General features: G+C 40.2%; 1 protein-coding gene across 1 annotated transcript in view; it reads left to right on the forward strand.

The window, feature by feature from the left end:
- LOC109821070 (1,4-alpha-glucan-branching enzyme 1, chloroplastic/amyloplastic-like) overlaps positions 1-11,555 on the forward strand; it is a 19,946-nt gene extending 8,391 nt beyond the window's left edge. Inside the window, exons 11-15 of the mRNA XM_020387267.1 lie at positions 310-411; positions 9,930-9,997; positions 10,077-10,158; positions 11,076-11,192; positions 11,290-11,555. Coding sequence (XP_020242856.1) covers positions 310-411; positions 9,930-9,997; positions 10,077-10,158; positions 11,076-11,192; positions 11,290-11,328 — 408 coding nt within the window. The 3' untranslated portion in view covers positions 11,329-11,555. The remainder of the gene's footprint in view (positions 1-309; positions 412-9,929; positions 9,998-10,076; positions 10,159-11,075; positions 11,193-11,289) is intronic.

The following is a 25,493-nucleotide window of genomic DNA, read 5'->3' on the forward strand; positions in this document are numbered from 1 at the left end:
TGGTGCCTTTAATACACAATCTTTGATTTACATGTATATGTTTGTCTAACATGCCTTAGGATAGTTCATATCATTGGGCATTGATCTAAATTTCTCTGGCATATTACATGTCTTCTACAGGAACGTGCTTTGTAAGTTTTCATTGCCTAATTTTCTATTCTGCATTTCAATAGTTACAGAAATAATGCATTATTATTTTCAAATATATTATTCTCTTATTTTTTTTTATCAATACTGATTGTATCAGATCAATTTATCTTTTTTTTAGTTCTGACAGGGTCCCTTTTCCTTCTTTTGAAATGAATTTAGTACATGAATGCATTTGACAGAGGCATGAATTCGCTGGATGATAAATTTTCTTTCCTTACTTCTACCAAGCAGATAGTGAGCAGCACAAATGAAGTTGACAAGGTACTAAAATTTTCCAGAATATTTTTATATTTATTCTTCATGTCTCTTTTAGCACAGTTAATGTGTTACTTTAGGCAACTGCTAGCTCCTATTCCTGTGGCTGCAATCACCATTAATGTTTGGTGCTTTTTAATATTTCTGATAGTGATGGCAGGTTTTTCTATGTTTTGGGTTTGCTACATTATAAAATGTCTAATGTAGCAGATATAATTAAACTGTGTGATTTCTATCTTCTTGACAATTTGCAGCATCAATGTATGTGAACCACAAATGAACAATCTACCTTTAAATATTCTTCTAGCTATTAAGATTTACCTTCAATATCTTGACCCATTAGCTTGACCTTTGACAAATCAGTCATCTTAAAATGTACAATTCAATCTGGAGATCAACTCTAGTTTTATTTCTCCGCAAAAAAATTTAAGCGTATAGTTCCATCCAGAGATATTTTCTGGAGTTACTTCTTTGGGAGTGGGGGGTTGTTTTTTGGGGGGGGGGGGGGTTATTCATTGGTGTAATTTGGGGGATAATGGGATAATTTTTGGAACATCACTTTTTGGTGTTATTCATTGGGGTAATTGGAACTGGAGTCAACTTTGTGGTGTTTTTGGTTTGTTGGGGTAATTAGGGGACAAATACTCCACTTTCCTCTAAATTACACCAACTATATAAAGATCCCCTCCACCCCTTCCTCATAATTACCCCAAATTTACCCCATCCTCCATATTGGAACAATGTTGTTCAACTTTGAAGGCAATTGGGATAATTTTAAAATATTTTTGTATTACTTAACTAATACATGCTAATTATATTATAAATATATGATATGATATATAAAATATAACATATATTAATATTTTAATAACATAATTTAATAACATATATTAATAATATTATATAATAGTAATTATAGTATAACGTATTTATTATAATATTATATAATATTTTAATAACATATATTAATAATATTATGTAATATATTATTATATAATATTAATTAGTAATTATAGTATAACGTATTTATTATAATATCATATAATATTTTAATAACATATATTAATAGTATTATGTAATATATTATTATATAATATTAATTAGTACATTATATCCTATGATACTATATTATAATATATTAAATTAAATAATATATTATTAAAGTATTATATTATATATATTATTCATATATTATATCAATTATTATATAATGTAGCATACTAATATAATGTTAATTAGTAATTATTGTATAACATATTATATTTTTGTATAAATAAAATAATGTATTATATTAAATATTATATTATTTAAATATTATACTAAATATATTGATATTATATTATAGTAATTATTATACATAGTATTGCATGCTAATATAATATAATACAATACAATATAATAATTAATAATAGTAATTTGTAAGTATAGTACAATATATTATATTTTAATATAAAGTAAAATAATATTTATATTATAATAATATACTAAACCAATGGGATAAGTTAATTTAGAAGTAATTAATAGATAAAATTATATTTTAATAAGGTGCCACATCATCAATTATCCCACATGAATTGTCAAATCAAATGCTGAAATTATCCCATTATCTCACTTTATCCCACTTTACCCCACTTAAAATATCCCAAAGGGGTAAAATTGTTCCATTGGAACACTTTTCCCACTTAGCCCCAATTTGCCCCAACCAATAACCCCCCTTCGAGTTTTGTAGTTCTACGGGAATGCCTTTTACATTCCACAAATGATCTTGGTCAAATTTTGATGGTTTACAGCTAGATCTAAGTGACTGGGTTGCACGTATATTCTCCTTTAAAAGCCTCCATTCCAATGTAAAGTTCTACCTTCACTTGCCTGCTCCATCCAGTGAGGACTTCTGCAGAAAATAACTGAATGTGAATCATAATGTGCTGCAACTTTATGTTAACTTGATGAATACCGTTATGCGCTATTTTCAGCAGTTATTTTTGCTTCAAATACCATATGGTCTTTTCCTGGAATAAAGTCTTATAGGCTTGTCCGATGTTCTAATAGAAAAACTCTCAGACTTATACTACTAGTTAAATCACTAACAAGATCAAGTTTTCTACTTTAAATATAACTAGCATTACCGCACGTGCACATGCACGTGCAATAGACATTAAACATAAATTTCTAATTTCTATATGAGTAATGTATTAAAGGTTTCTAGTTGTTTAAATCCTTTGGCTTAAAGCTTAAGTTTATCCAAAATCAATGTAATGTTCTTATAAATTTGAGACTCGAGAATGGAGTTATTGAAATATGGAAAAACCCTTAAGTTACATACGTGTATACTTTGTTTCAAATAATTTATAACAATAATAATGATTAAGGATAATGAAATTAAGTTTATACAAATTTGTTCCTTTTAATATGTAATGTATTTAATATTTGCATATATACCCCTTAAATCATGGATATTTTACGAAACTATCCCCCAAAATCTCAGTATTTGCAAGATTATGCCTCAAACATCATCAATTTTGGAAAAAAACATACCTCCAAACCAATCAACCATCAACTTTGATAGGCTAATTTGTAATTACAGTGGAACACTTATAAAAAAATAGTCAAAATTTTGCTCATCAAGTTGATGATTTGTTGATTTTAGGGGCATTATTTTTCTCAAATTGATAATTTGAAGGGTAGTTTTGCAAATATTAGGATTTGGGGATCCTTTTGCAAGTACCCCTGATAAGGAAAATATATGCAAATAACCCTTAATAAATTCATTGCTTATAACTAGATGTTATTTATTGAATTTTTATGTACGTGTGTGAGAGAGAGGCGGAGAGGGGACTTTTGATGTGATAGAATACTATTTATCTAAATTTTAAATTTCCCCTTGGTCTTTTCTGGAATGAAGGACAAATTCCATATTTTGTCGTGCCCTTACTAGGTTTATTATATGTAGAAATTGAGAAACCCTAATATCATTGATAAGATAACATGGGCTTATATAAGCCCTACAAAACACATCTTACAAATAACCCCTTGCATAATATAAATATGTCAACACTCCTCCTCAAGATGGGCGAAAGATATCCACTAAACCCATCTTGTCACATCCTTTAATCATATCTACCGAGCTAAGTCCCTTAGTCAGACAATCTGCTGCCTGGTCCTTAGTTGAAACATGACTTAGCTCTAGTAGTCCAATATCCAACTTCTCTTTGATGAAGAACCTATCGATCTCGATGTGTTTGGTTCTATCATGCTGCACTGGGTTATTAGCGATACTGATGGCTGACTTGTTATCACACCACAACTTCATCTTAGCTCCTTGATCCAGCTTCAGCTCCACCAGCATACTCTTCAACCATAACAACTCAGCAACTCCTAAGACCATAGCTTTATACTCTGTCTCAGCCGTCGATCTCGCCACCACTGACTGCTTCTTGCTCTTCCACGAGACCAAGTTACCTTCTATAAAGATGCAGTATCCTGAGGTGGACCTCCTGTCATCAGCACAGCTAGCCCAATCAGAGTCGTAGTAACTCTCAATGCTTACATGTCCATTCTTTCTGAATATCAGCCTTTTTTCGGGGGTACTTTTCAAATATCTCAGAATTTGGTACACAGCGTCCAAATGTCCCTTTCTCGGATCATGTATGTAGCTGCTCATCACGCTCACTACAAAAGAGATATCGGGACGTGTGTGGCTCAGATAGATCAACCTGCCCACTAGCCTTTGGTATCTGTTACGATCAACTAGTTCTTCAGCTTTAGCACCCAGCTTGAACTTCTAGTCGATTGGTGTAGTTGCAGGTTTGCACCCTAACATCCCTGTTTCTTTGAGAAGATCCAGTGCATACTTTCTCTGGGATAGGACAATCCCCTCCGCTCCTCGAGCTATCTCTATTCCAAGAAAGTATCGAAGCAAGCCAAGATCTTTCACCTCGAATTCCTTACCCAGTCTCACTTTGAGTTGGACAATCTCCTTCTCATCACCCCCTGTAATAATCATATCATCCACATATACGGCAAGTATGGTGATGTGACCTTCACTCCGTCGAAAGAACACGGTATGATCGGCGTTAAACTGCCGGTATCTCATACCTATCATAGCCCGCCTGAATCTGTCGAACCAAGCACGAGAAGATTGCTTCAGGTCATATAGAGACTTCTTTAATTTGCAGACATTGCCCACTGTCTGATATGTGTCGAATCCTGGTGGTATTTCCATGTATACCTCTTCCACTAGATCTCTATGAAGAAATACATTCTTCACATCTAGTTGGTGTAGCTTCCATCCACCATTTATTGCCAGAGAGATCAATGTCCGAACAGTGCTCATCTTCATCACCGGTGCGAATGTCTCATCATAGTCGATTCCATACGTCTGACTATACCCTTTTGCCACAAGACGAGCCTTATAACGCTCAACCTGTCCATCTGGATTCTGCTTCACAGTGAAGACCCATTTGCATCCAACCGCTTTCTTCCTTTTTGATAGTTTTACTAACTCCCAAGTACGGTTCTTCTCAAGAGCCCCCAACTCTTCGTGCATAGTCGTTTTTTACTTTGGGTCCTTCTTAATAACCTGTCAATTGTTAGGTACAGTAGTAGAGTCCAATGATGTAATGAATGCTCAATGTGCAGGATGAATGTTAGAATATGATACAAACTGGGCAAGATCCCATCCATATCTATCGGGAGGATTTCCCGCATTACTGCGAGTAGTCCTCCGTACTGATATTGGTGTGGGAGGAGTAGGGAGAGGAATGTTATCACATTGGAAAGAATCTGGTGGTGGTGTAGGTGTCTCAGGAGTCGGGGCAGGCATTAGCAAGGGACTTGGCAGCACTAGTGACACTGTAGGTACTGTTCCTGCAATCTGCTTCCCCTTCCTACTATAGATTAGTAGCTCCTCCTGAACCGTGGGCCTAACACCTCTTGTCTCCTTCTCCTCTTCTTCATTCTCTTGCTCCTCCTCAGCCAATTCTCCCTTCCAAGGAATCGATACAGAAATCGATTTCTCCACATAATTCTCTACATTGTTCACCCGCCTCTCACAATTCTTCCCCTCTCGCTTCATACTTTCAGTATCTGGCGAGTCACCAACGGGTGAGGTTACCTTTCGATATTGGTGTGGGAGGAGTAGGGAGAGGAATGTTATCACCTTGGAAAGAATCTGGTGGTGGTGTAGGTGTCTCAGGAGTCGGGACAGGCATTGGCAAGAGACTTGGCAGCACTAGTGGCACTGTAAGTACTGCTCCTGTAATCTGCTTCCCCTTCCTACTATAGGTTAGTAGCTTTCCCTGAACCGTGGGTCTAACACCTCTTGTCTCCTTCTCCTCTTCTTCATTCTCCTGCTCCTCCTCAGCCAATTCTCCCTCCCAAGGAATCGATACAGAAATCGATTTTTTCACATTATTCTCTACATTGTTCACTTTCCTCTCATAATTCTCCTCCTCTCGCCTCGGGCGAGTCACCAACGGGTGAGGTTACCTTCCGGGTATAATATGGCTCGAGTTCTCGAAAGTGTACATCTATGCTCACAAACAACCTCTTCTCTACCGGGCTCCAGCAAATATATCACTTCTGAGTAGCAGAATATCTTACAAAGATGCACTTCACCGCTCTAGGGGTAAGCTTCCCGACAGATGATCTGTTGTCCTTCACAAAGCACACACAGCCAAACACCTTTAGTAGAAGAAGCCCACCATTATCTCCCTTCAACGTCTCACACGGAGACTTTCAATCCAGCATTCTCGAGGGCATTCTGTTGATCAGCGTCGTTGCGGTCAACACTGTTTGCCCCCATAATGTTTCTGGGACATTCATAGAGATAATCATGCTTCTAGCGATCTCTAAAAAATGTCTGTTCTTCCTCTCCGCTATTCCATTCTGGGCTTGTGTGTATGTGCATGTCGTCTGGTGTTGTATTCCCTGAGCGGACAAGTATTCCCCAAACGCTCTGTTGGTATACTCTGTCTCATTATCAGACCTTAATACCTTCACCATTGCTTCGTATTGAGTCTTAACATACCTATGAAAGTTTTGAAAGCAACCAAGCACTTCACTTTTATTTTTCATTAGATATAACCAAGTAACGCGAGAGAAACAATCAATAAAGGTAACAAAATATTTGTATCCATTCATAGAACTTGTGGAACAATGCCCCCAAACATCTAAATGTATCAGGTCAAATGCATGAGAACTTCTATGATCAGAATTAACATAAGAGCTTCTAGTAAGCTTTCCAAACTCACATGCATCGCATATAAGTTTCTGTTTATTTGCTTTCTCAAATAATGATAGATATAATCTACTTAAAACACTAAAGGATGAGTGTCCCAAACGCTGGTGATGAAGCATCAACGCACTCTCAGCACTCATCTCAGATCCTACTCCTGCTCTCTCTACCATTGACACCAACGTTGAATCCAGCCCTTCACGATTCAGATACCACAGTCCACTACGCCATGTGCCAGTCCCAAGTCTCCGCTCTGTCCCCTTCTCCTGGAAGATCACCTTGGGAATATCAAAAGAAACAATGCATTTTAGTTGGAGGATGATAGTACTAATGGACAAAAGATTGACTGGAAAGGAAAGAGCATGCAAAATATTGGACAAAGTTACAGAACCTGTATAATCGACTGTACCCTTACCAACCACTGGCTGAAATATACCATCAGCTGTTTGAATACTATCAGGCGATGCTAGGTGAGTATATGATGAGAACTCACTAACATTACCTGTCACATGTCGAGACGCACCGGAGTCGACTATCCATTCTGATGATCTGTCAGGAGACATAGAAGCAAGAGCATGTATGTCATCAGTACATTTGGTCGGATGAGCATAGGTAGCAGTGTTGCCTCTGGCGAAGAACGAAGTGGATGCCTCCCCAGTCCTACTCTTCCTGTCTCCATCCCCTGTTACTTTCTGTTTCCTCCTGAGTATCGCCAAGAGCGCATGATCTTCCTCAGTAAAGACCACCCCAGTTTCTTCTTCTCCCTCTGCTATCATCAGATTCGTCCGGTTTTCTGCTCCTCTTCCACCTCGTCGATCCCCACAACCACGACCACGACCTCCGAACTGTCCATGTCCACCCGAATCTCCTTCCTTGGGTGGCTTGGTGTAAGCATGCCTTAGATGACACACTTCACCGTAGTTGTAGCACTGCCGAGTTTCTTTTCTAGATCCAGTGTTGCTAGAGGCTGCTAGTGCTGACTTCACCACAGAAAGTCTATCTGTCCCCGCCTACAGCCTAATGCGAATCTCCTCCTGGATCATAGCCGAGACAGCCTCCTCAAGCGTGAGAATCTTCGGCTAAGCTAGCAGCAATGCAATTCGCTGAGCAAACTCTGATGTCAATCCCTTGAGAAACATCATAGTTATCTCCTGTAGAAAGGCCTCCCGTTCTTTACATCCCGGGTCATTGCAGCTCGCCCGAGGTGAGAAGTGATCATAATCTAGCCACAGACGTTCCAGCTCTGTGGCATACTCCTGTACAGTCCTCTCTTCCTGGACTGTGGCGTCGATCTCTTCCTTAATCTGGAACACCCTAAGGTTATTCCCCACTCCATCATAGGTCCTCCTCAACTTCTCCCAGACGTTCTTCACCTTCTCAATGCCATCCACTGTGGCGGCGATCGACTGGACCAATGAGTTGAGGAGCCAGATGTACACCAACATATGAGTGGACTTCCACTCGTCTTTTCCTCTCGAGTCCTCATCCGTTCTGTCTTCTCTCCTGTCAAGTAACCCTCCAGGTTCCTCCCTACAGGGGTGTATCTCACCCGCCGTGACCAGCTCAGGTAAGTATCCGGTCCATAAAGCTTCAGATCGATGGTCGGAAGCTCCAACTTCTTCGATGGTCTTGTCGCGCTCTCATCAGCTGATAACTTCATCAACTTCATCAAAGTTGACACCTCCGTGGGGTTCAACTTCTTGATGATCTCCTCCATCGATCAGGCTTCAGATCCAACACCTGTTCACCTTTTCTTCAAACCCTTGTTGTGCGCAATAAAATTTTCGGCAGCACTTCTGCTACACAACAAGAGTAAGATCTCAACAAAAAATTCTCGTTTCTCAGAGGAAACAAGAATCGAAAGTGATATATCTCATCTCCGTGAGATATATACTCTTCCTCTCATCATTCGAGGACTGAAATGTCGAGGGAATCCATGCCAAACTCTAGGTTCGACAAGGTGCACGGTCAGCGGACGAGGGGTTCGAACAGGGACAGCGGGGTGGCAGCGGGGTGGCGAGCGGGGTTGAGGGGTTCGGCAGGTGGGGTCAGCAACGTGAGGAGAGGGAGGGCAGGCGGCGGCGAAGGGGGTGTTCGGCCAGGAGAGAGCGGAAAGGGGGAGGGGGCAAAACAGAAGGGGGGGTTCGGCGGAACAAACAAGAAGGGGGGGGGGGGTTGCGCGGAAAAACAGAAGTGGGGAGGGGGGAGGGGAAGTCGGCGGCAAATAGAGGGGGGGGAGGAAGCGGGGCGGCTAAAGGATTTGACACCAGCGTACAGCGCATCATACGATACCATGAAGAAATTGAGAAACCCTAATATCATTGATAAGATAACATGAACTTATATAAGCCCTACAAAACACATGTTATAAATAACCCCTTGCATAATATAAATATGTCAACATTATATAGTAGTATAAATATCCTCATATCTACTTGTTTGTTCCGCACCACTCTTTTCTCCTTAAAATCCGGTTTGAGAAAGTAAATGAGCTATTCTTATGTTATAACTTGATCGGGCTTTTATAACGCAGCGCGGAAGTGATAAACCTTAGAATCCACCAAGGGTTCTCTGAATCCACAAAGAACGATCTCTGAATCCACGAAGAAAATACTAAAGAGGAATTTTATTGATAAAAAGATATTGTTCTTTGGGGTTACACGACTCTTCTTAAATAGAAAAACAAACAAGACTCCTAGTAAGACTAGAATTACAAAGAAATAGAAAGTATCAAATTCTATCCTAAAAAGACTCCCTATAATAGAGGAAAAAATTCTATCCTAAAAAGACTCCCTATAATAGAGGAAACAAATCATGAATCAAAATTAAATTTGTTTCCTAATCTAATTCTAAAAAGACTCCCTATAATAGAGGAAACAAATCATGAATCAAAATTAAATTTGTTTCCTAATCTAATTTAACTTTTTAACATTAAGTTTATTTTCTAATCTAAATTGACTCTAACTTTATTACTAAAAATAAACTAAAGGCTGATTATTTTTTAAATCTTGTCAAAAACGGGTGTTACTGATGGGATTGTGGGATTCTACCAAACTGATTGACTTCGTCTTGTCGAGATAGGCGATTTTCATATATACTATATTAGATTCTGTCTTCCGGATTGTGAGATATAGTTTCTCTGCGGCTAGTCAATAATTTATCTGTATCCGCATTTGACTCGTGAAGGTCCCATTTTTCCATGAATTTGCTCGTTATGCGTTTTACATCATTTTACTTGCTTCTTTGAATAATACAGTGAATTATGTTTCGAGGATTGGTTTATTTTCAGGTAATCGTTTTTGAGCGAGGGGATTTAATTTTTGTGTTCAATTTCCATCATGAAAACACCTATGAGGGGTAATTCATTGATTTATTATCATCATATCACCTACTTTATATTGTTTCGGCTTAATTTTTGACTATTTAGATTATACAGGTATAAAATTGGATGTGACTTGCCTGGAAAGTATAGAGTTGCCTTGGACAGTGATGCTGTTGAGTTTGGTGGGCATGGAAGAGTAAGATGCATTACGGTTCACTGTTTTCTATGGTTTTTAGGACATATGGTTTTTCATTAATATGCTGATGTAACAATGGCTTTGCTTTCTATTCTTGCTTCTAATAAAGGACTATCTGATCTGTGTAGTGGGAAGAATTACATATTTTTCTATTTCTTCTCTCTTGGCCATTAATTTCCTCATGCTTCTTTAATTAAAGTTACGAGGAAAGTATTTATGCTATTTTATTTTGAATTATTTTTTTGAATCCTAACACACAGTTATGTCTGAAGACAGATTTTAGGTAATTATGTATTTTGGCCTTAGAGGAAACTTGAATAAAGTCTAAACTCTTATAATATATCCTATACTTCTAACAGATGAGGGGTTAGATGCAAAATATTCATAAAATACAAATCTAAAGAACATGTTCAGAAGTTTCCCTATCTTACATATTAAGTTGACTACAGAGTTGGAACTTCCCCCTGCAGAGAGCAGGTTATAGTTTCACTCTTTAATGTGTGTGAATATTGTGATAAATCTTCTGCATTATCCTTTTGTGCACAATCTATCTATATTGCCTGGTACGCCACATTGCTTTTGTTCACCGTGACATATTACTGTACATGCTGCATCATTGTCATCATCATTGATTCTATCAGCTCATAGTCTCTAAGGGACTCCTGGTTGCTTGCCCAATGACCATAGAATAAAGAAATATTTTGAAGTATATTTTCCTTTATTCGCAATTTGCCAATTTCTCAGTTCGCGCAGATGGACAATTAAACATTATTTAGGCAAAACAGTTACCAGTTTCAGTTTCGATTCAGACTTGCCTTAAAGGGGTATAGTGGTTTGGTGCAGAAGTTGGACATGGTTAATTCAACTTTCAAGTACCAGCAGAGCTGAGAAGGATTGATAAATTTTTCATTTTGCAGGTTGGCCATGATGTAGACCATTTTACAAACCCTGAAGGTATACCTGGAGTACCCGAAACTAATTTCAACAACCGACCAAACTCCTTCAAAATCCTATCTCCAGCTCGAACTTGTGTGGTACTATTATTTTCTCCCTTACATTTGCAGTTTTACAGCTTGAATTGCATGTAAATTTTAGCTTTGCTCAATATTTATTATCTTCGACAAACTTCAGGTGTACTGTAAAGTTGAAGAGCATCAAATGATCTGCTGAGAAGACAGAGAACATAATGAATGTTGTTGTTGTAGCTAAAAAAGATGAAATTGTGAACTTGTATGACGTAGAAAGGGTATGTGAATTGAGATGAATAGAATCAAAGTACTGTTCTGAAACTGGGATATGGGATACCAGTAATGATGGTAAGTTTCCCAATGAGAATAAAAAGAGAGGTAAGACAGATTTTGAGTAAAAAATTATCATGAAATTGCAGTTCATCATTAGTTGCTTTTATGTTTTTCTTGGGTGATAGGCATTTGAGTAATAAAGTATTAATATTTTCATGGGCAGTTGCAGCTTGGATCTTAGGTGCTAATATGGGCTGAGGGTGTTAAATGCAACTCATGATACAAATGAGGGGGCCTATCTACAATTTACCCTATCTACAATATCTTAGGTGCTAATAAACAGTACATATGTTTTATCTTCTAACTGAACCAATGCTATTCGAAGGATATTTCAATGATGTAGCAGAAGTAGCAACAACAACACATCTTTTATCTTAACTATTTGAGCTCAGCTACATGAATCCTATTTTTCCATTGTGTTCCATTTAGGGCCATCTTCTCTACTAAGTTAGCAATTATCATATCCTTCTTAGTTACTTCCAACCAAGTTCTTTAGTCTTACCTCTAGAGCACTTTGTCCTATTAATTATAATATTATCACTTTTTTAATGATGCACTAAGAGGTTTCATTGTACATGATTAAACTATCTTAGTTGATTCTTTCTTATTTTATCCTTAATAGGAGCAATCTATAGTTTACTACCAATACATTGTATACCCACTGTTATACCATAGAAATTACTAAGTCTAAAAGAGTGGTCACATGATAATAAGCTGGATGGCTCTAAAAGCATCCACGACCCGAGTGCTCAGATGGCTGACTCATCTTGAGAACCAGATCCGAGACAAAAGGCGCTCCCAACTCGGATCTCGCTGGATGACCGGCTTTGAGATGAAAGGCGTTTCCCACTTGGATCAGACACCATATATTGGCCTGACAAGAGACATCAAAAGGCGCACGACATTCGATGAATATATGGCTAGTGCCTACACTTGGACACCTAGTTACCATCAGGCCATTAATGCATTGTTAGTCATTATGACTGTTCGAGCTAGAGCCTTCAAAGCTCCTCAAGACACGTCATTACTCTTACAGTCCCATCATTGTGCAAAGTACGTCTCGGTCAACTATCTGTCGCATGTGTAAAGCATGTGTAGGCCAGCACTGCACACACCCGAAAAAATTACCAATGTGTCCTCATAAATCTCTATAAACCATGATGATCTCCACCAAATCAAGGTAACACAGTTTAACAGACAAAAAGTCAATAAGATGATACTCTATTTTTCTTTTCAGATAAACTAGCAAACGTTACTGACTTAAGTGTTGGAGGGCACGCCGGAGGAAACAACCTCCGGTGCCTCTAACCTCTGTTGTTTGTGTAGTGAAGCAGTGAAGCACATGTTTTGATCTACAACGAGAAGATTAAGGGACCCAAAAACTAAGTTCAACACTCTCCAATTACACATTAATTTTTCAATGTAAACAGTTTGGCGCCCATTGCGGGGCATTCTTCATCTCCTTTTGAGGAAATGACTGATCTCTGGTTTTCGGATCTTGGAACTAGAAGCTGCCACCACCGTTCCAACGCTACGGTAGTCAAGGAGTTCCGCCAAAGGACAAATGGAGAACATAACTAAGAAATCATCAGGGTTGTTCTAAAATATAAAGCATTTTGGAAGACGCCTCCACAAAATGTAATTAGACTATAAGGATCCTTCTGTAAATTAAAATTGCTTCCCTTGTGTACTAATCTATATGCAGATCTTGCCACTCGATCTTCATTGACTCGACAATTAAGACCAAAAACTCTTGGTGTCTTTTCAGAGTAAAACAAAGGCACATACTGAGGTCTTGGTATCATTTTCATGAGTAAAACCAAGGACGAAGACGAAAAGCCCTTGACATTTTTTCAAAGTAAAATCAAGGCACATACCAAGCTCTTGGTATCGTTTCCACATGTAAAACCAAGGCACGAAGATCTTGGTGCTCGATCTTCATCGACTCGGTAATGAACCAAGAGCCCTTGGTGTCTTTTTAGAGTAAAACCAAGGCACATACCAAGCCTTGGTATCGTTTCCACGTGTAAAACCAAAGCACAAAGACTTTGCTGCTCGATCTTCATCAACTCAGTAACAACGAGAGTCCTTGGTTTTGATTTCAAGGGTAAACCCAAGGAACGACGGGAAGCCCTCAAGACTCGGTCCTCATCAACTTATTGAGCGCTCCGAAAGTCCTTAGTTTCGGTTTTCAAGAGTAAACCCAAGGCACGACGGGGAGCCCTCACGCCTTGATCCTCACCAACTAGTTGAGCGCTTTCAAAGTCCTTGGTTTCGGTTTTCAAGAGTAAACCCAAGGCACAATGAGGAGCCCCCATAGCTCACTCTTGGTATCAGTTTCCGAAACTAGGCCCATGGTGCTAACAGATGTGGTAGCCATACTCGAACCGAAAGACTCTAGCCAACCTTAGGTACATGACACCAAGGAATCACTCGGTCTTTGCCTATGTACCCAGAAGTTAACTTCACGACCCGGTTCTCACCTACTCGATCGAGAATGTATCAAAAATCAAAAGCATAATTGAGAGACAACTCGATCATAAACTAACCGCGACTCATTTGCAAAAGTGATTACAAGATTCTTTTACAAGGACTCAACCGAAAAAAAGAGCCAACAGAACAAAGTCTTTATCATTCATTTGCAAAGATGATTACAAGACTCTTAATGACTATACAAAAATTCTCCTCACGGAGCATTGTCTGGGGCTTGAGCCTGGGAGAAATCCAGGTCGGGTGCATCTGATGGAGGGGAGTCGGGCTTTGCAGGCGAAGAAGATGAGTCAGGATCGTCATCGGGGCCTCACCAGCATCTTCCCGGTAGCCTCCTTCTCACCGTCTTCCTCGGCGCCCTCGTCATCTTCTAGCACTATCCCTAGACCGCCCTGCACCTTGAGCGTCTTGAGGACGTCGAGGTAGTTGGCTAAACGCAGAAAGATACTTGAGCTGTCATCGTTTCAGCAGGAAGCTGGAAGTAAGTGACACTTCAGATAATCAAACCCCGCTTTGCAAGTGAGAGCCACCTCAATTTTACCTAGGTAATTATCGTGGTACTTCTCTATACTGCAGTCTCCAACGCTTTTAGACTCCAGGTGACCCATCTGAGTCTCAAGTTCTCGAACCTGGGCGTGGAGAGAGTTGTGTTGCTGTTCAGCCTCTGTGGTCACTCGAGCAACTTCTTGATGGAGGGTCTCCTGAAGAATCACCTCCTCATTTAGCTTAGCTCGTAGCAACTCAGCCTCGGTTCGAGCTACATGCCCCGTCCTTTTCATTCTTCTCAACTAGGACCTCCGACTCGGGATATGATAGTCTCTCCTTGGCAAGTCCCCTGTCATGATGAGCATGACGGAGGTCTTTCTGGGGACTTTTCACCTAGCCTACTTTGGCTAAGCTTCACGACACCGAGCACCAGCTGCTTCCGCCTTTAGCTCCTCATCCTTTCAGGCCATCTCCTGCTCCTTCACAGCCTGGGTGCACTTGAGCTGGTGAAGCTCGCTACCTTTAGTAGCAGCTGCAAGGTCGGCCCCTCACGAGCCTCCCTCTGCGCCTCTAGTTCGGTCTGGAGCTTGAAAAAGAGTTCCCTGTAGACCTCAAGGCTCTAGAACGACTTGAATTCAAGAGAGCCCCGAGGGTGAAGTAACTCCGAAGGCCATAGTGAAGACCATCATCGGGGATCTCGCACATCAAAGCCTTGTCAGCAAGGAGGAGGAACGGATCCACTGCCTTGTCCTAGTTAGCTCAAGACTCTAGAACCAACCCTCTGACATCCATTCGGCGCTCAGGGATGAAAGGGCACTCTTCTGGTTCCCCCTCATAGCAAGGATGGGACTTAGGCCTCATCAAGACAGCTCACACCCCCTCCCAGGTACGGTGGTGGAGGTCGCTGATATGATGAGGGAATGACCACTCATATTGTCCCTCATTCACTGCAGCCGAGAGACCCAATGAGCTCGACGCAGTCTGCTCATACGCCTTAGCAACAAGGTCCTCTACGGCCGGGGCCTTTCTGGTTTCCTAGGCAACCCAGCTCCCTCTTCCAGTCAGGTCAACTCCTCTCGCCGACTGATGGGCACCTCCTCAGTAGCGACCATGGGTGGGGCCTCTCCTCCTGTTGACCCGCTAACCTGAGCACTTCCCTCTCTAGCTTCCTCCTCATGAACCTTATGCGGGGAATCACCCTCCACCTCGATATAATTAGGTGGAGCATGAGCAGACTCAGGGCCCCCTGCACTCTTAATCGACTCGATCGGTCGCAGCTTCAGCCTGCCCGAATGCAACCTCAGCCAACTCGTTCCCATGAGGGAACAGCTCCCGCGCACCGCCACTGACCCAACAATGCCCCTTGGAGACAGTCTCTTCCTCTTCCTCTTGGAGCCCTCAGCTTGAGCAGTAGACTTGTCCAGACCCCGTTAACTCTTGTCGTTGAGAGCCTCTCCGCATGAAGCCCCTCCTCCTTGATCTCCATCCTGGGACAGGCGAGGAGCGGGTCAGCACCCATGACAAAGAAGAACTACTCCCGCCACTTTTTGTTGGTCTCAGAAGAATTGGACACTAGCGGGAAGTTGCCCACCAACTAGAGATAAAAGTGGCCCTCTTTTCTACCGGCATTAACACTCACCAAGCTGCCCAGAATGCCCAACGTTGGTCTCTGATGTCAACCCGGTGACAAATGACGAAGAACGCCACCAAGCAAGCAATAGGTTTGGCGTTAGCTGGGCCGGTGCAACCCCTAAAGCCCTGAACACCTTTTGTAGGAACAGATGTAGTGGCAAGCGGAGGCCGCAATCCAGATAATGTTAGTACAATGGCGCCAAGACCCCGTCGTGATGGTAGATGAACTAATCCCTTGAAGGAGCCGAGAGCGTATATGTGCTGGGGATTTCATAATCCAGAGCATATTGCTCCGGACAACTCGACAGGACCCTCGGACGATACGAGTCGAACGATACGAGCGCAGCAGAGAGAGATCTTAGCCTCATTGCGCGCCATAGCAGGTTGAGAGCCGGAAGCCATCGAAATGGAAAAAGAGACGATCAGAAGACGGTGAGATTTTAGATATAAAAGTGCACTCACAATGACGGAGTGAAGAAGCTCTTTGGTGTCCAGGGTTTTTGACAAAGGAGGAGAAGAAGAAGAAAAGGAACAGTACATATATAAAGCTGTTAAAGTAAGAGAGAAAGAGTTTTGGGAAAATTTTCTATTTTTTTTTAATATTGAGTGTGCACATATATTTATACAAGTAAAGGAGGGTGATGTGTGTTCTCACAACCAATGTGGGACTAAAAACCCACTACTAACACTATTATCAACACTATTATCAACAGCCCCCTCAAACTCATGTTGGATAAAAAAAAGTGAGTTTGCGTACAAGAAACTAGAACCGATGAACAGGTAAGGCCTTTGTGAAGAAATCTGCAAGCTCAGCGGCGGATGACACATGAGGAAATAGAATTATCTTATCCTTGATAACTTGTTGACGGACAAAATGAGCGTCGATCTCAATGTGTTTGGTCCTCTCATGAAATACTGAATTATTAGCAATCTGGATGGTATTCTTATTATCACATTATAGAGGAGTAGGAGTCGAACAGAAATACCAAAATCACTGAGAAGACGACGAAAATGAATAGTCTCTTTAGCTGTTTTGGACATTGCACGATACTCTGCCTCGGTGCTGGAAAGAGTAACAACATCTTGTTTTTTATTCTGCCAGAAAATTAGGAAATCATCAAGAAATATATAATAACCTGTGGTAGACTTCCTGGTAGTGGGATCACCAGTCCAATCAGCATCAGAATATGCACAAAGCTTTAACTTGGATGTAGCAGGAAACAGAAGAGAGCGAGTGCTAGTACCCCGGAGATACCGAAGAATCCGTAATAAGGCAGTATAGTATACAAAACGTGGGACATTAACAAATTGACTGACAATACCAACAACATGAGAGATATCTGGTCGAGAGATGCACAGATAGACCAACTGACCAACAAGATGTCGATATCGGATAGGATCAGATAGAGACTCACTATCAGTAGAGCGAAACCTTGAGCACAACATCACGAAAATACTCAAACCAAGCGCGGGGTGTCTGCTTGAGACCATAAACAGCACGGCGAAGGAGGCATACATACCCCGAAGGAATATTGGACCCTGGAGGCGGTTGCATATATACTGTCTCAGATAAAGAGCCATGGAGAAAAGTGTTTTTGACATCCATCTGGTATAACGGCCAACGATGAGCAGCAGCGACGGCAAGAAGAGTACGAACGCTGGGCATCTGAGCAACATGATCAAATATCTCCTTATAATCAATACCTTGCTGCTGAGTAAAACCTCGAGCCACTAAATGAGCTTTCTGATATTCAATGGTGCCATCAGGACGATACTTGACCTTATAAACCAATTTACTGCCAACTAAAGACATGCCAGGGGGACATGGAACAACATCCTAGTTATGTGTTTGCTGAAAGGCCTAAAATTCCTCAGCCATAGCCTGTTGCCACTCTAGAAATTAAACAGCCTCTTGAAAGGACTTTGGCTCAACTGTAGTATGAATGGCAGCAAGAAAATTATGAAAGATAGATAAATGGGACGTAACCGAAGCATACCGTGCAGGCATGACATGTGGGTGTTTTCCTCGACGAAGAGCAAGAGGAACCTCAAGCGGGGGAGATACTGGCGCAGGTGCATGGAGGTCAATAGTATTTTCTGGAGTGGTTGTTGTGTCTACGGGATAGGGATCAGATGGTGAAAGAGAAGGCCCGGGTGAGGGAGAGTCAACAGAAGGAGATGGAGAGATTTCAGGGAGATCTTGAAAGGAGAACTGAGGTAAGGAAGTGGGTGATGCAGCTGGCGGAGAAGCACGATCAGTAGTGTAGAGGAAATTGAAATCATCAGAAGCAGAATAAAATAGAGAATCCTCTTCGAACCGAACGTGTCGAGATATATGAACTCGACGAGATATAGGATCATAACAACGATAACCTCGATGTTCCGAACTAATTCGTAAATAGACACAGAGAATAGCTCTAGGAGACAATTTATCACGTTCGTGAGACGACAGAAGAATGAAACATCGACAACCAAAAACGTGGACTAGATCATAACGGGGAGGATGAGTATAAACACGACTATGAAGAGTAGCACAAGGAAGAGCGCTAGATGGAGTGATATTAATGACATTAGTAGCAGTGAGAATGGCCTCAGCCCAGAAACGACAAGGAATAGAGTAAGAAATGAGCCTGGATCGAGCGGTATCGAGAATATGACGATGTTTGCGTTTAGCAATACCATTTTGCTCCTGAGTGTAGGGACATGACTGTTAAAAGATAGTCCCATGAGAGTACATGATAGAGCGCATGGTAGAGGATATGTACTCTTTGGCACAGTCAGAACGAAAAACTTTAATACGAGCTTGCCACTGAGTGAAGATCATCGCAGTGAAGACTTGATAAGCAGCAAGTACATCGGAGCGATTTTTAAGTAGGTACACCCATGTATAATGAGAGAAATCATCGATAAAACTAACATAATATAAGTAGCCAGATGAAGAAGGCAGAGGAGCTGGCCCCCAGATATTAGAATGGACCAAATCAAATAAGGAAGTGGAAATAGATGTACTGGTTGGAAATGATAGAGCAGTGAATTTAGCCAATTTACAACCAGTACATGACTCAATATGAGAATGAGAGGATATATGACCAAATACTCCGGACTGAATAAGACTTTCCAGCCTTTTATGAGACACATGACCAAGTCGTTTATGCCACAAATCTACGAAAAGTAAGGTAGAGGATTTTAGACTTACAGAAGCAATAAGAGAACGTGGACATATGGACTCTAGAAGGTGAAGATATTTCAAAAAATACAGTTTGTGTCTCCTCCGGCCGGCCCCAACGGTCTTGTCCGTCTGTGGATCCTGCACAATACAAGTATCAGAAGAAAATAAGACAAGTAGCTCATCCATACATAAGAAGCTAACAGAAATTAAATTCAAACACAACTGAGGATCCACATAGACGAGGCCAAGAGTTAGACGACCAGATGGGTCAGTTTGTTGGGTGATAAAGCCATACTGAATGATAGACAAAAGGTTATCCAACAGCCGTGTAGATAGGAGGAAGAGAAGAGGAAGTGAAGACAGAAGGGAGGCATTACGAGTCATATGAAAGGAATAGTCAGAGTCAAAAATCCAGAGATCATTCATACCAGAGACCGAAGGGTTGGCTGAAGAACCAGCAAGACGCATACCAGAGAGTTGTGCAGTAGATGTAGAGACTCTATGCTGAAGAGCATTAATTTGATGACGAATATCAAAGAGTTGTGCAGCAGATGGAGAAGTGGTATGCTGAAGGGCCACAATTTGATGACTAGTATTAACAATAGCTTGAAGAGGCTCAATTTGACGGCGAATATTAGAGATTTTGCAGCAGATGGAGAGGTGGTATGCTAAATAGCCGTAATTTGACAACTAATATTTGCAATAGCTTGAATAGCAGGGTCTGAAGTGGTAGATGGCATAACATTGACCGATAATCCTGGTGCACTAGAGGATCGAGACTGAGGGGATCGCTGACTACGGCCTGTTCCTGAGGAACATAACTCAGGATGAAGCTGGAAACATATCTCAAAGCGGTGTCCCTCCTTCTTGCAATAGGTGCAAAAGAGCTTAGACCGAGCCTGAGAAGCATGTGCCAGTGAAGAGGCCATAATAGTAGTAATTCAAAGTTCAAGATAATAATCCTTGAACGAAACCCGAATGTTTAAAAGAGAACCCGAAGGTTAATGTAGAAACTCGAAGATTAAAATGTAAGAACCTAAAGGTTAAATTTGAACCTGAAGGTTATACATGACTGTCAAATCTTGGAAAAAAGAAGCAACCGGCGACCAAGGTGGCCCGAAGATCGGCCGGATCTGATGCTTACGCCGGAGACCTACAACGAATTAATGTCGATGTTGAGACGTCGAGAAGGATTGAAACGGTGATGCCGTTACTGACTGTGAAATGACAATGCCTTTTGTTTGAGGTCGAGAGATGGCTTGAAACAGTGATGCCGTTAATTTGAGACCGAGAGACGGTCTTGAAAAACCGCTATGCCGTAAATTTGAGATCAAGAGATGATCTTGAAACGGTAATGCCGCTAAAATAGAACCCGAATGTTTAAAATATAACCTCGAAGGTTAAAATGGAACCTGAAGGTTAAACGAGAATGCGAAATACGTTGAGAGGCCGTAAAGCGGCAAGGCCAAAAATCTGGTAGAGGAACGCAAAAAAGCGTTAAACGACTGCAAAGCAGCAATGCCAAAATTTGGCAAAAGAATGCAGAAGCATTAAATTTTTTTTATTGAAAGTGAAATAATAACCCTAGCTCTGATACCATGTTAAAGTAAGAGAGAGAGTCTTGGATAAATTTCTCTTTTTTTTAAATATTGAGTGTGCACATATATTTATACAATTAGAGGATGGTGAGGTGTGTTCTCACAAGCAATGTGGGACTAAAAACCTACTACTAACACTATTATCAACACTATTATCAACAAAAGAAAAGGGATGGCACATGCCATAAAGCTAATGGTTGGCATAAATCACTGATGGTTTTCAAAACAGAAGTGATGTCCCATGAAACGAGGCACATTTTCATTAAAAGCTACTGCACAATCTTGGCTAACGTCAAGAATGTCAAATCATAGCAACCTTGCAGCAAGGACGGTGTAGGTTCCAGCATGGTCAGATCATTTTCACTCAAACTCTGACTTCCTTAGTCTGAGTAAAAAGGGGCCAATGTTATATCATAGAAATTACTAAGTCTAAAGAGTGGTCACGTGACAATAAGCTGGATGACTCTAAAAGCATTCACAACCCAAGTGCTTAGATGGCTAACTTGTCTCGATAACTAGATTCAAGATGAAAGACGCTCCTGACTCGGATCTCGCTAGATGACCAACTCTAAGATGAAATGTGTTCTCTACTCGGATCAGACACCATACAGTGTCCTGACAAGAAACAGCAAAAGGCGTATAACATTCGATAGATATACGGCCAGCCCTCGCACTTCGCCGCACAGTCACCATCAGGCCATTAATGCAGTGTCAGTCATTATGACTGTTTGAGCCAAAGCCTTCAAAGCTCCTCGGACATGTCATTACTCTGACAGTCCCATCATTGTGCAAAGGACGACTCAGCCAACTAGCTGTCAGCACGTGTAAAGCAAGTCTGAGTTAGCATTGCACACACCTAGCAAAAATTACCAACGTGCTCCCGTAAATCCTCTATAAATAATGGTGATCTCCACCAAACCAATGTAACACAAATTAACACACACAAAATCAATAAGATGATATTATGTTTTTATCTTTAGATAAAATAGAAAACATCATTGACTTAAGCGTCGGAGGGCACACTAGAGAAAACAACCTTTGGTGTCTCTACCCTATGTTATTTGTGTAACGAAGCACATGTTTTGATCCACACCAGAAAGGTCAACCATCAAAGGCAATTAAGGGATCAAAAACCGAGTTCAACACTCTCCAATTACACATTAATATTTTGACATAAACACCCACAATACCATTCATTGTAGCATTCTTATTTATGCTATGCTTATTTTCGCACATGTTTTTAATCACCCAACATTCTAATAAACAAAGCATTGTAGGTATTATAAGTGTCAGCTCGTATTTTCTTTTAGTCTCATTTATTTTTTTCTACAATCACGTAAGACTTCTGAAGCACTTGTCCTATTTAGTTATCTCGATTTGATTTGATGAATAATATCATCCTCAATTTCACCATCATGATGGGGATTGATCCTAAATAACTAAAGTGGTTACTTTAGATATTTCCTGACCATCAATATGTACTATTGGCTCTTTTTCTTAATAATTCTATTGAAAATGAAGCTCAAAGTTTAATGAGCCTCTATACTATCCTATACTTTTCTATAAAGCCCTAAACTATCGTTCTAATCTAATAAGCCCCTAAACTTTCAAGTTTCAATCTATTTAGCCCTTTTAGCTCCAAGTGCTACCCAAAATGCTATTGTAGCAAAGGTAAAAGTTGGATATTTAAAAAATGAATCCACGTGAAATATTTTATTAATCTTTGCCTCACCGTTGCGAGATGTGATCTTCCTTCGACGCAGTGTCTTCCTTCAGTTCCTTGGTTAGTACCTCTTTTTGAGTCCTCTCTATATAAAAGATCATACTTTCGTCTAGCAATGTTCCCATTCTGATCAATTCGTAAAATTATTTACTAAAATTTTAAAATTTTTGGGAATAGTATCTAGGGCTTTGATCGGTTTTGTTATTCTCTTAATCAAATTCCTTTCCCAAGTGAAATCTATTACTTAAACATAGAGTTTGATTTGTTTAAAGTTTCAATTCTGAATTGTGCTATTTGTTTTATATTTCTTTGATGGGAGTATACTGAACTGTGCTGGTGGACTTAAGTTTTGCATCTTTCAAATGTATTTAATTTGTCTAGTTGTTAAATTTGATGCAAAAAATAAAAAAGAGAAACGATAAGGATTGTCATGCATTTTGTTTTCAACTGTATTTTAATTAATGTAGGTAGCAGTAGAAATGGACTCCAGTGTCGCATGCTCATGTAGGTTCAGTTTTTAAATATCTCAATTTTACTTTTGCTACAATAGTATTTTGGGTAGCAGTTGGGATTAAAGGGCCACATAGAACGCAACGTGAAAGTTTAGGGGCTTATTAGATTATAATTATAGTTTAGGGGCTTCATAGAAAAGTTGGGTATAGTTTAGGGCCTCTTGAGATTTTGAGCTCTTTGAAAATGCATAATGTATCCTGTTTTTTTTCTATTAATTCCAAATCTCTTAATTTTCGAGTGTTTGTTTTCACCTTTCTATTTTAGAAATTATACTCTCTGGTCTCATCAACTAAATATTATATCATCAATGAATAGCATGCATCTTTCCACATTAGAAATTTCATTGATATCTATTTCTAAAATCTACAAATTAGATATCAATTGCAGACTATAGAGTCGGAAACAAAAAAAAAAAAAAGGGACTAGAAACAGAAAAGCGTCATCCACTTTAATCACAGAAAAAAAAGAACTGAAAAAGAATATGTATTGAACCTTAACCCACTCTAATAATTAATACCACACTCACGCCAACATGAAAATTTTGAACCAAACATTAATTACTGACACCTTTCAAGCAAGAAAGGTAACTGTAATACAACTTCAAGGCTAGTTCTAATAGTAAGTTATCAAGCATAAATTCAGATAACAGCATCAATATTTATCCAAAGAATATATCCTGCATTCTTAACTAAATTCAGATACACGCCAACAATATTATTTATTTAACATCAGAATATGGGTAAGAGTGTTCTGAACAGATTTATTCCATTTCACGTTGGGTGATCTACAGCAAGTCTCACAATCTTATGCCTGAATCCTGCTTTCATCTTGAGACGACCATCAAAGCCTGCTCCTATTCATTCTATACACGCTTCCCATGGCCTTCATCTTCTCCGTCGACAGAACAAACTTCTGCACTTTCCTCGTCGAAGTCTTTAGTATCTCCTCAAAAACAACAGTCTCTGGTGCCATATAACGAGGCAAACGATCATGACGATACTTCACAATCTCATCCTCACTCACCTTCCACCCCTCCTTCAGCTTCATAAAAGCACATGGCGTCTCCCTGCAGTAGTAGTGGGCCTCCCGCCTCCCAACCGCCGCAGCCTCAAGCACACCGTGATGCCCAAAAATCGAGGACTGCACTTCTATATATCTTTCTATATATCTTGTTTATATTTTCCCCTTCTGAAATTATAATGTCCTTCTACCGATCCTTGAGTCTTACATAACCATCACCTAGTCTTAGATCACCAGACCGAAACCACCCACCCGCCAAAGCTTCATCTGTTGCCTCCCTATCTTTGAAATACTCGCTTATAACGGTCTTCCCTCTTGACATAACTTCACCCATATGGTCTCCCCATCAGATGGAACGGTCATCATAGTAACATGGTCCTTGATATCTACTTCTATACCGATATGATGTTTGTATTTATATCAAACACCCAATCCAAAACCAACCAGGAAAACCAAATATGGCCCATAACCTCTTCGCGGTCGATCAGGCACAAGCGTGCGGTCGACGTGCCAGAGAGACAAATTTCAACCCTGTAACCGTACTTCAAGAGGGATGAGGGAACCCACGTCAAAAGCTCCCTTCCTAAAACTCGGGATTACCCGCTAATCTCGTTGTTGGGTCTCAGGACATCAATAGAAGTCATCTAACTCCATTCAAGAACAAAATAGAAAAATTTCATACTATGAAAAATGAAAGTAAGAGCAAGAGTGGATGAAATTCGTAATGGTGAGATTGATAATATACTATTACAAAGATAAAAATCTTTTTAAAAAAGCGGCTATAATTATCAGTAAACACAACATGCCTAATTTGAGGTGTTGGTAACATACTATTACAAATAATTTTTTGTGCAAGATGAAGCAATTATAGACACGGTGTCAAATTAAATTGAAATCAATAAATAGAGATACGTATGCTACTTATATAGGAGGAAAAAAAATGATAAATAAAGAATGAGCGGGTTGAACTAGGAAAAGGAGGGGAATAACGGGGTTAATTGGTATTTTCTTTTTCTTTTTATTTATTTTTAGTTATTGTCTTGCTGACAACTTGTCAGTTTTCTTCCCATTTGGTGTGTTTTTTAGGCTGTTTGGTTCATGTATTTGGCATTGGGGGTTGGGCAGAAAGCCTGCCAAAAGAGCACTTTTGGCAGGCTTTCTGCCCAAAACGCCTCTTTTTAGAGGTGTTTTGGGCAGAAAGCCTGCCACAAGTGCTCTTTTGGCAGACTTTCTGCCCAACCCCCAATGCCAAATACATCAACCAAACAGCCCCTGGGGGAACTTGACTTTTCCAAGACAACTCATCTCAATCAACGCAACCTCACATTTTTACATGTGCATGCAAACGGTGTTGTTCTAGTAAAACTTAAAAAAAAAAAAATCCTGTGTGTCAATACTTTCCG

The sequence above is a fragment of the Asparagus officinalis genome, chromosome 1 (assembly GCF_001876935.1).
Source record: "Asparagus officinalis chromosome 1, Aspof.V1, whole genome shotgun sequence".
NCBI classification, from domain to species: domain Eukaryota; kingdom Viridiplantae; phylum Streptophyta; class Magnoliopsida; order Asparagales; family Asparagaceae; genus Asparagus; species Asparagus officinalis.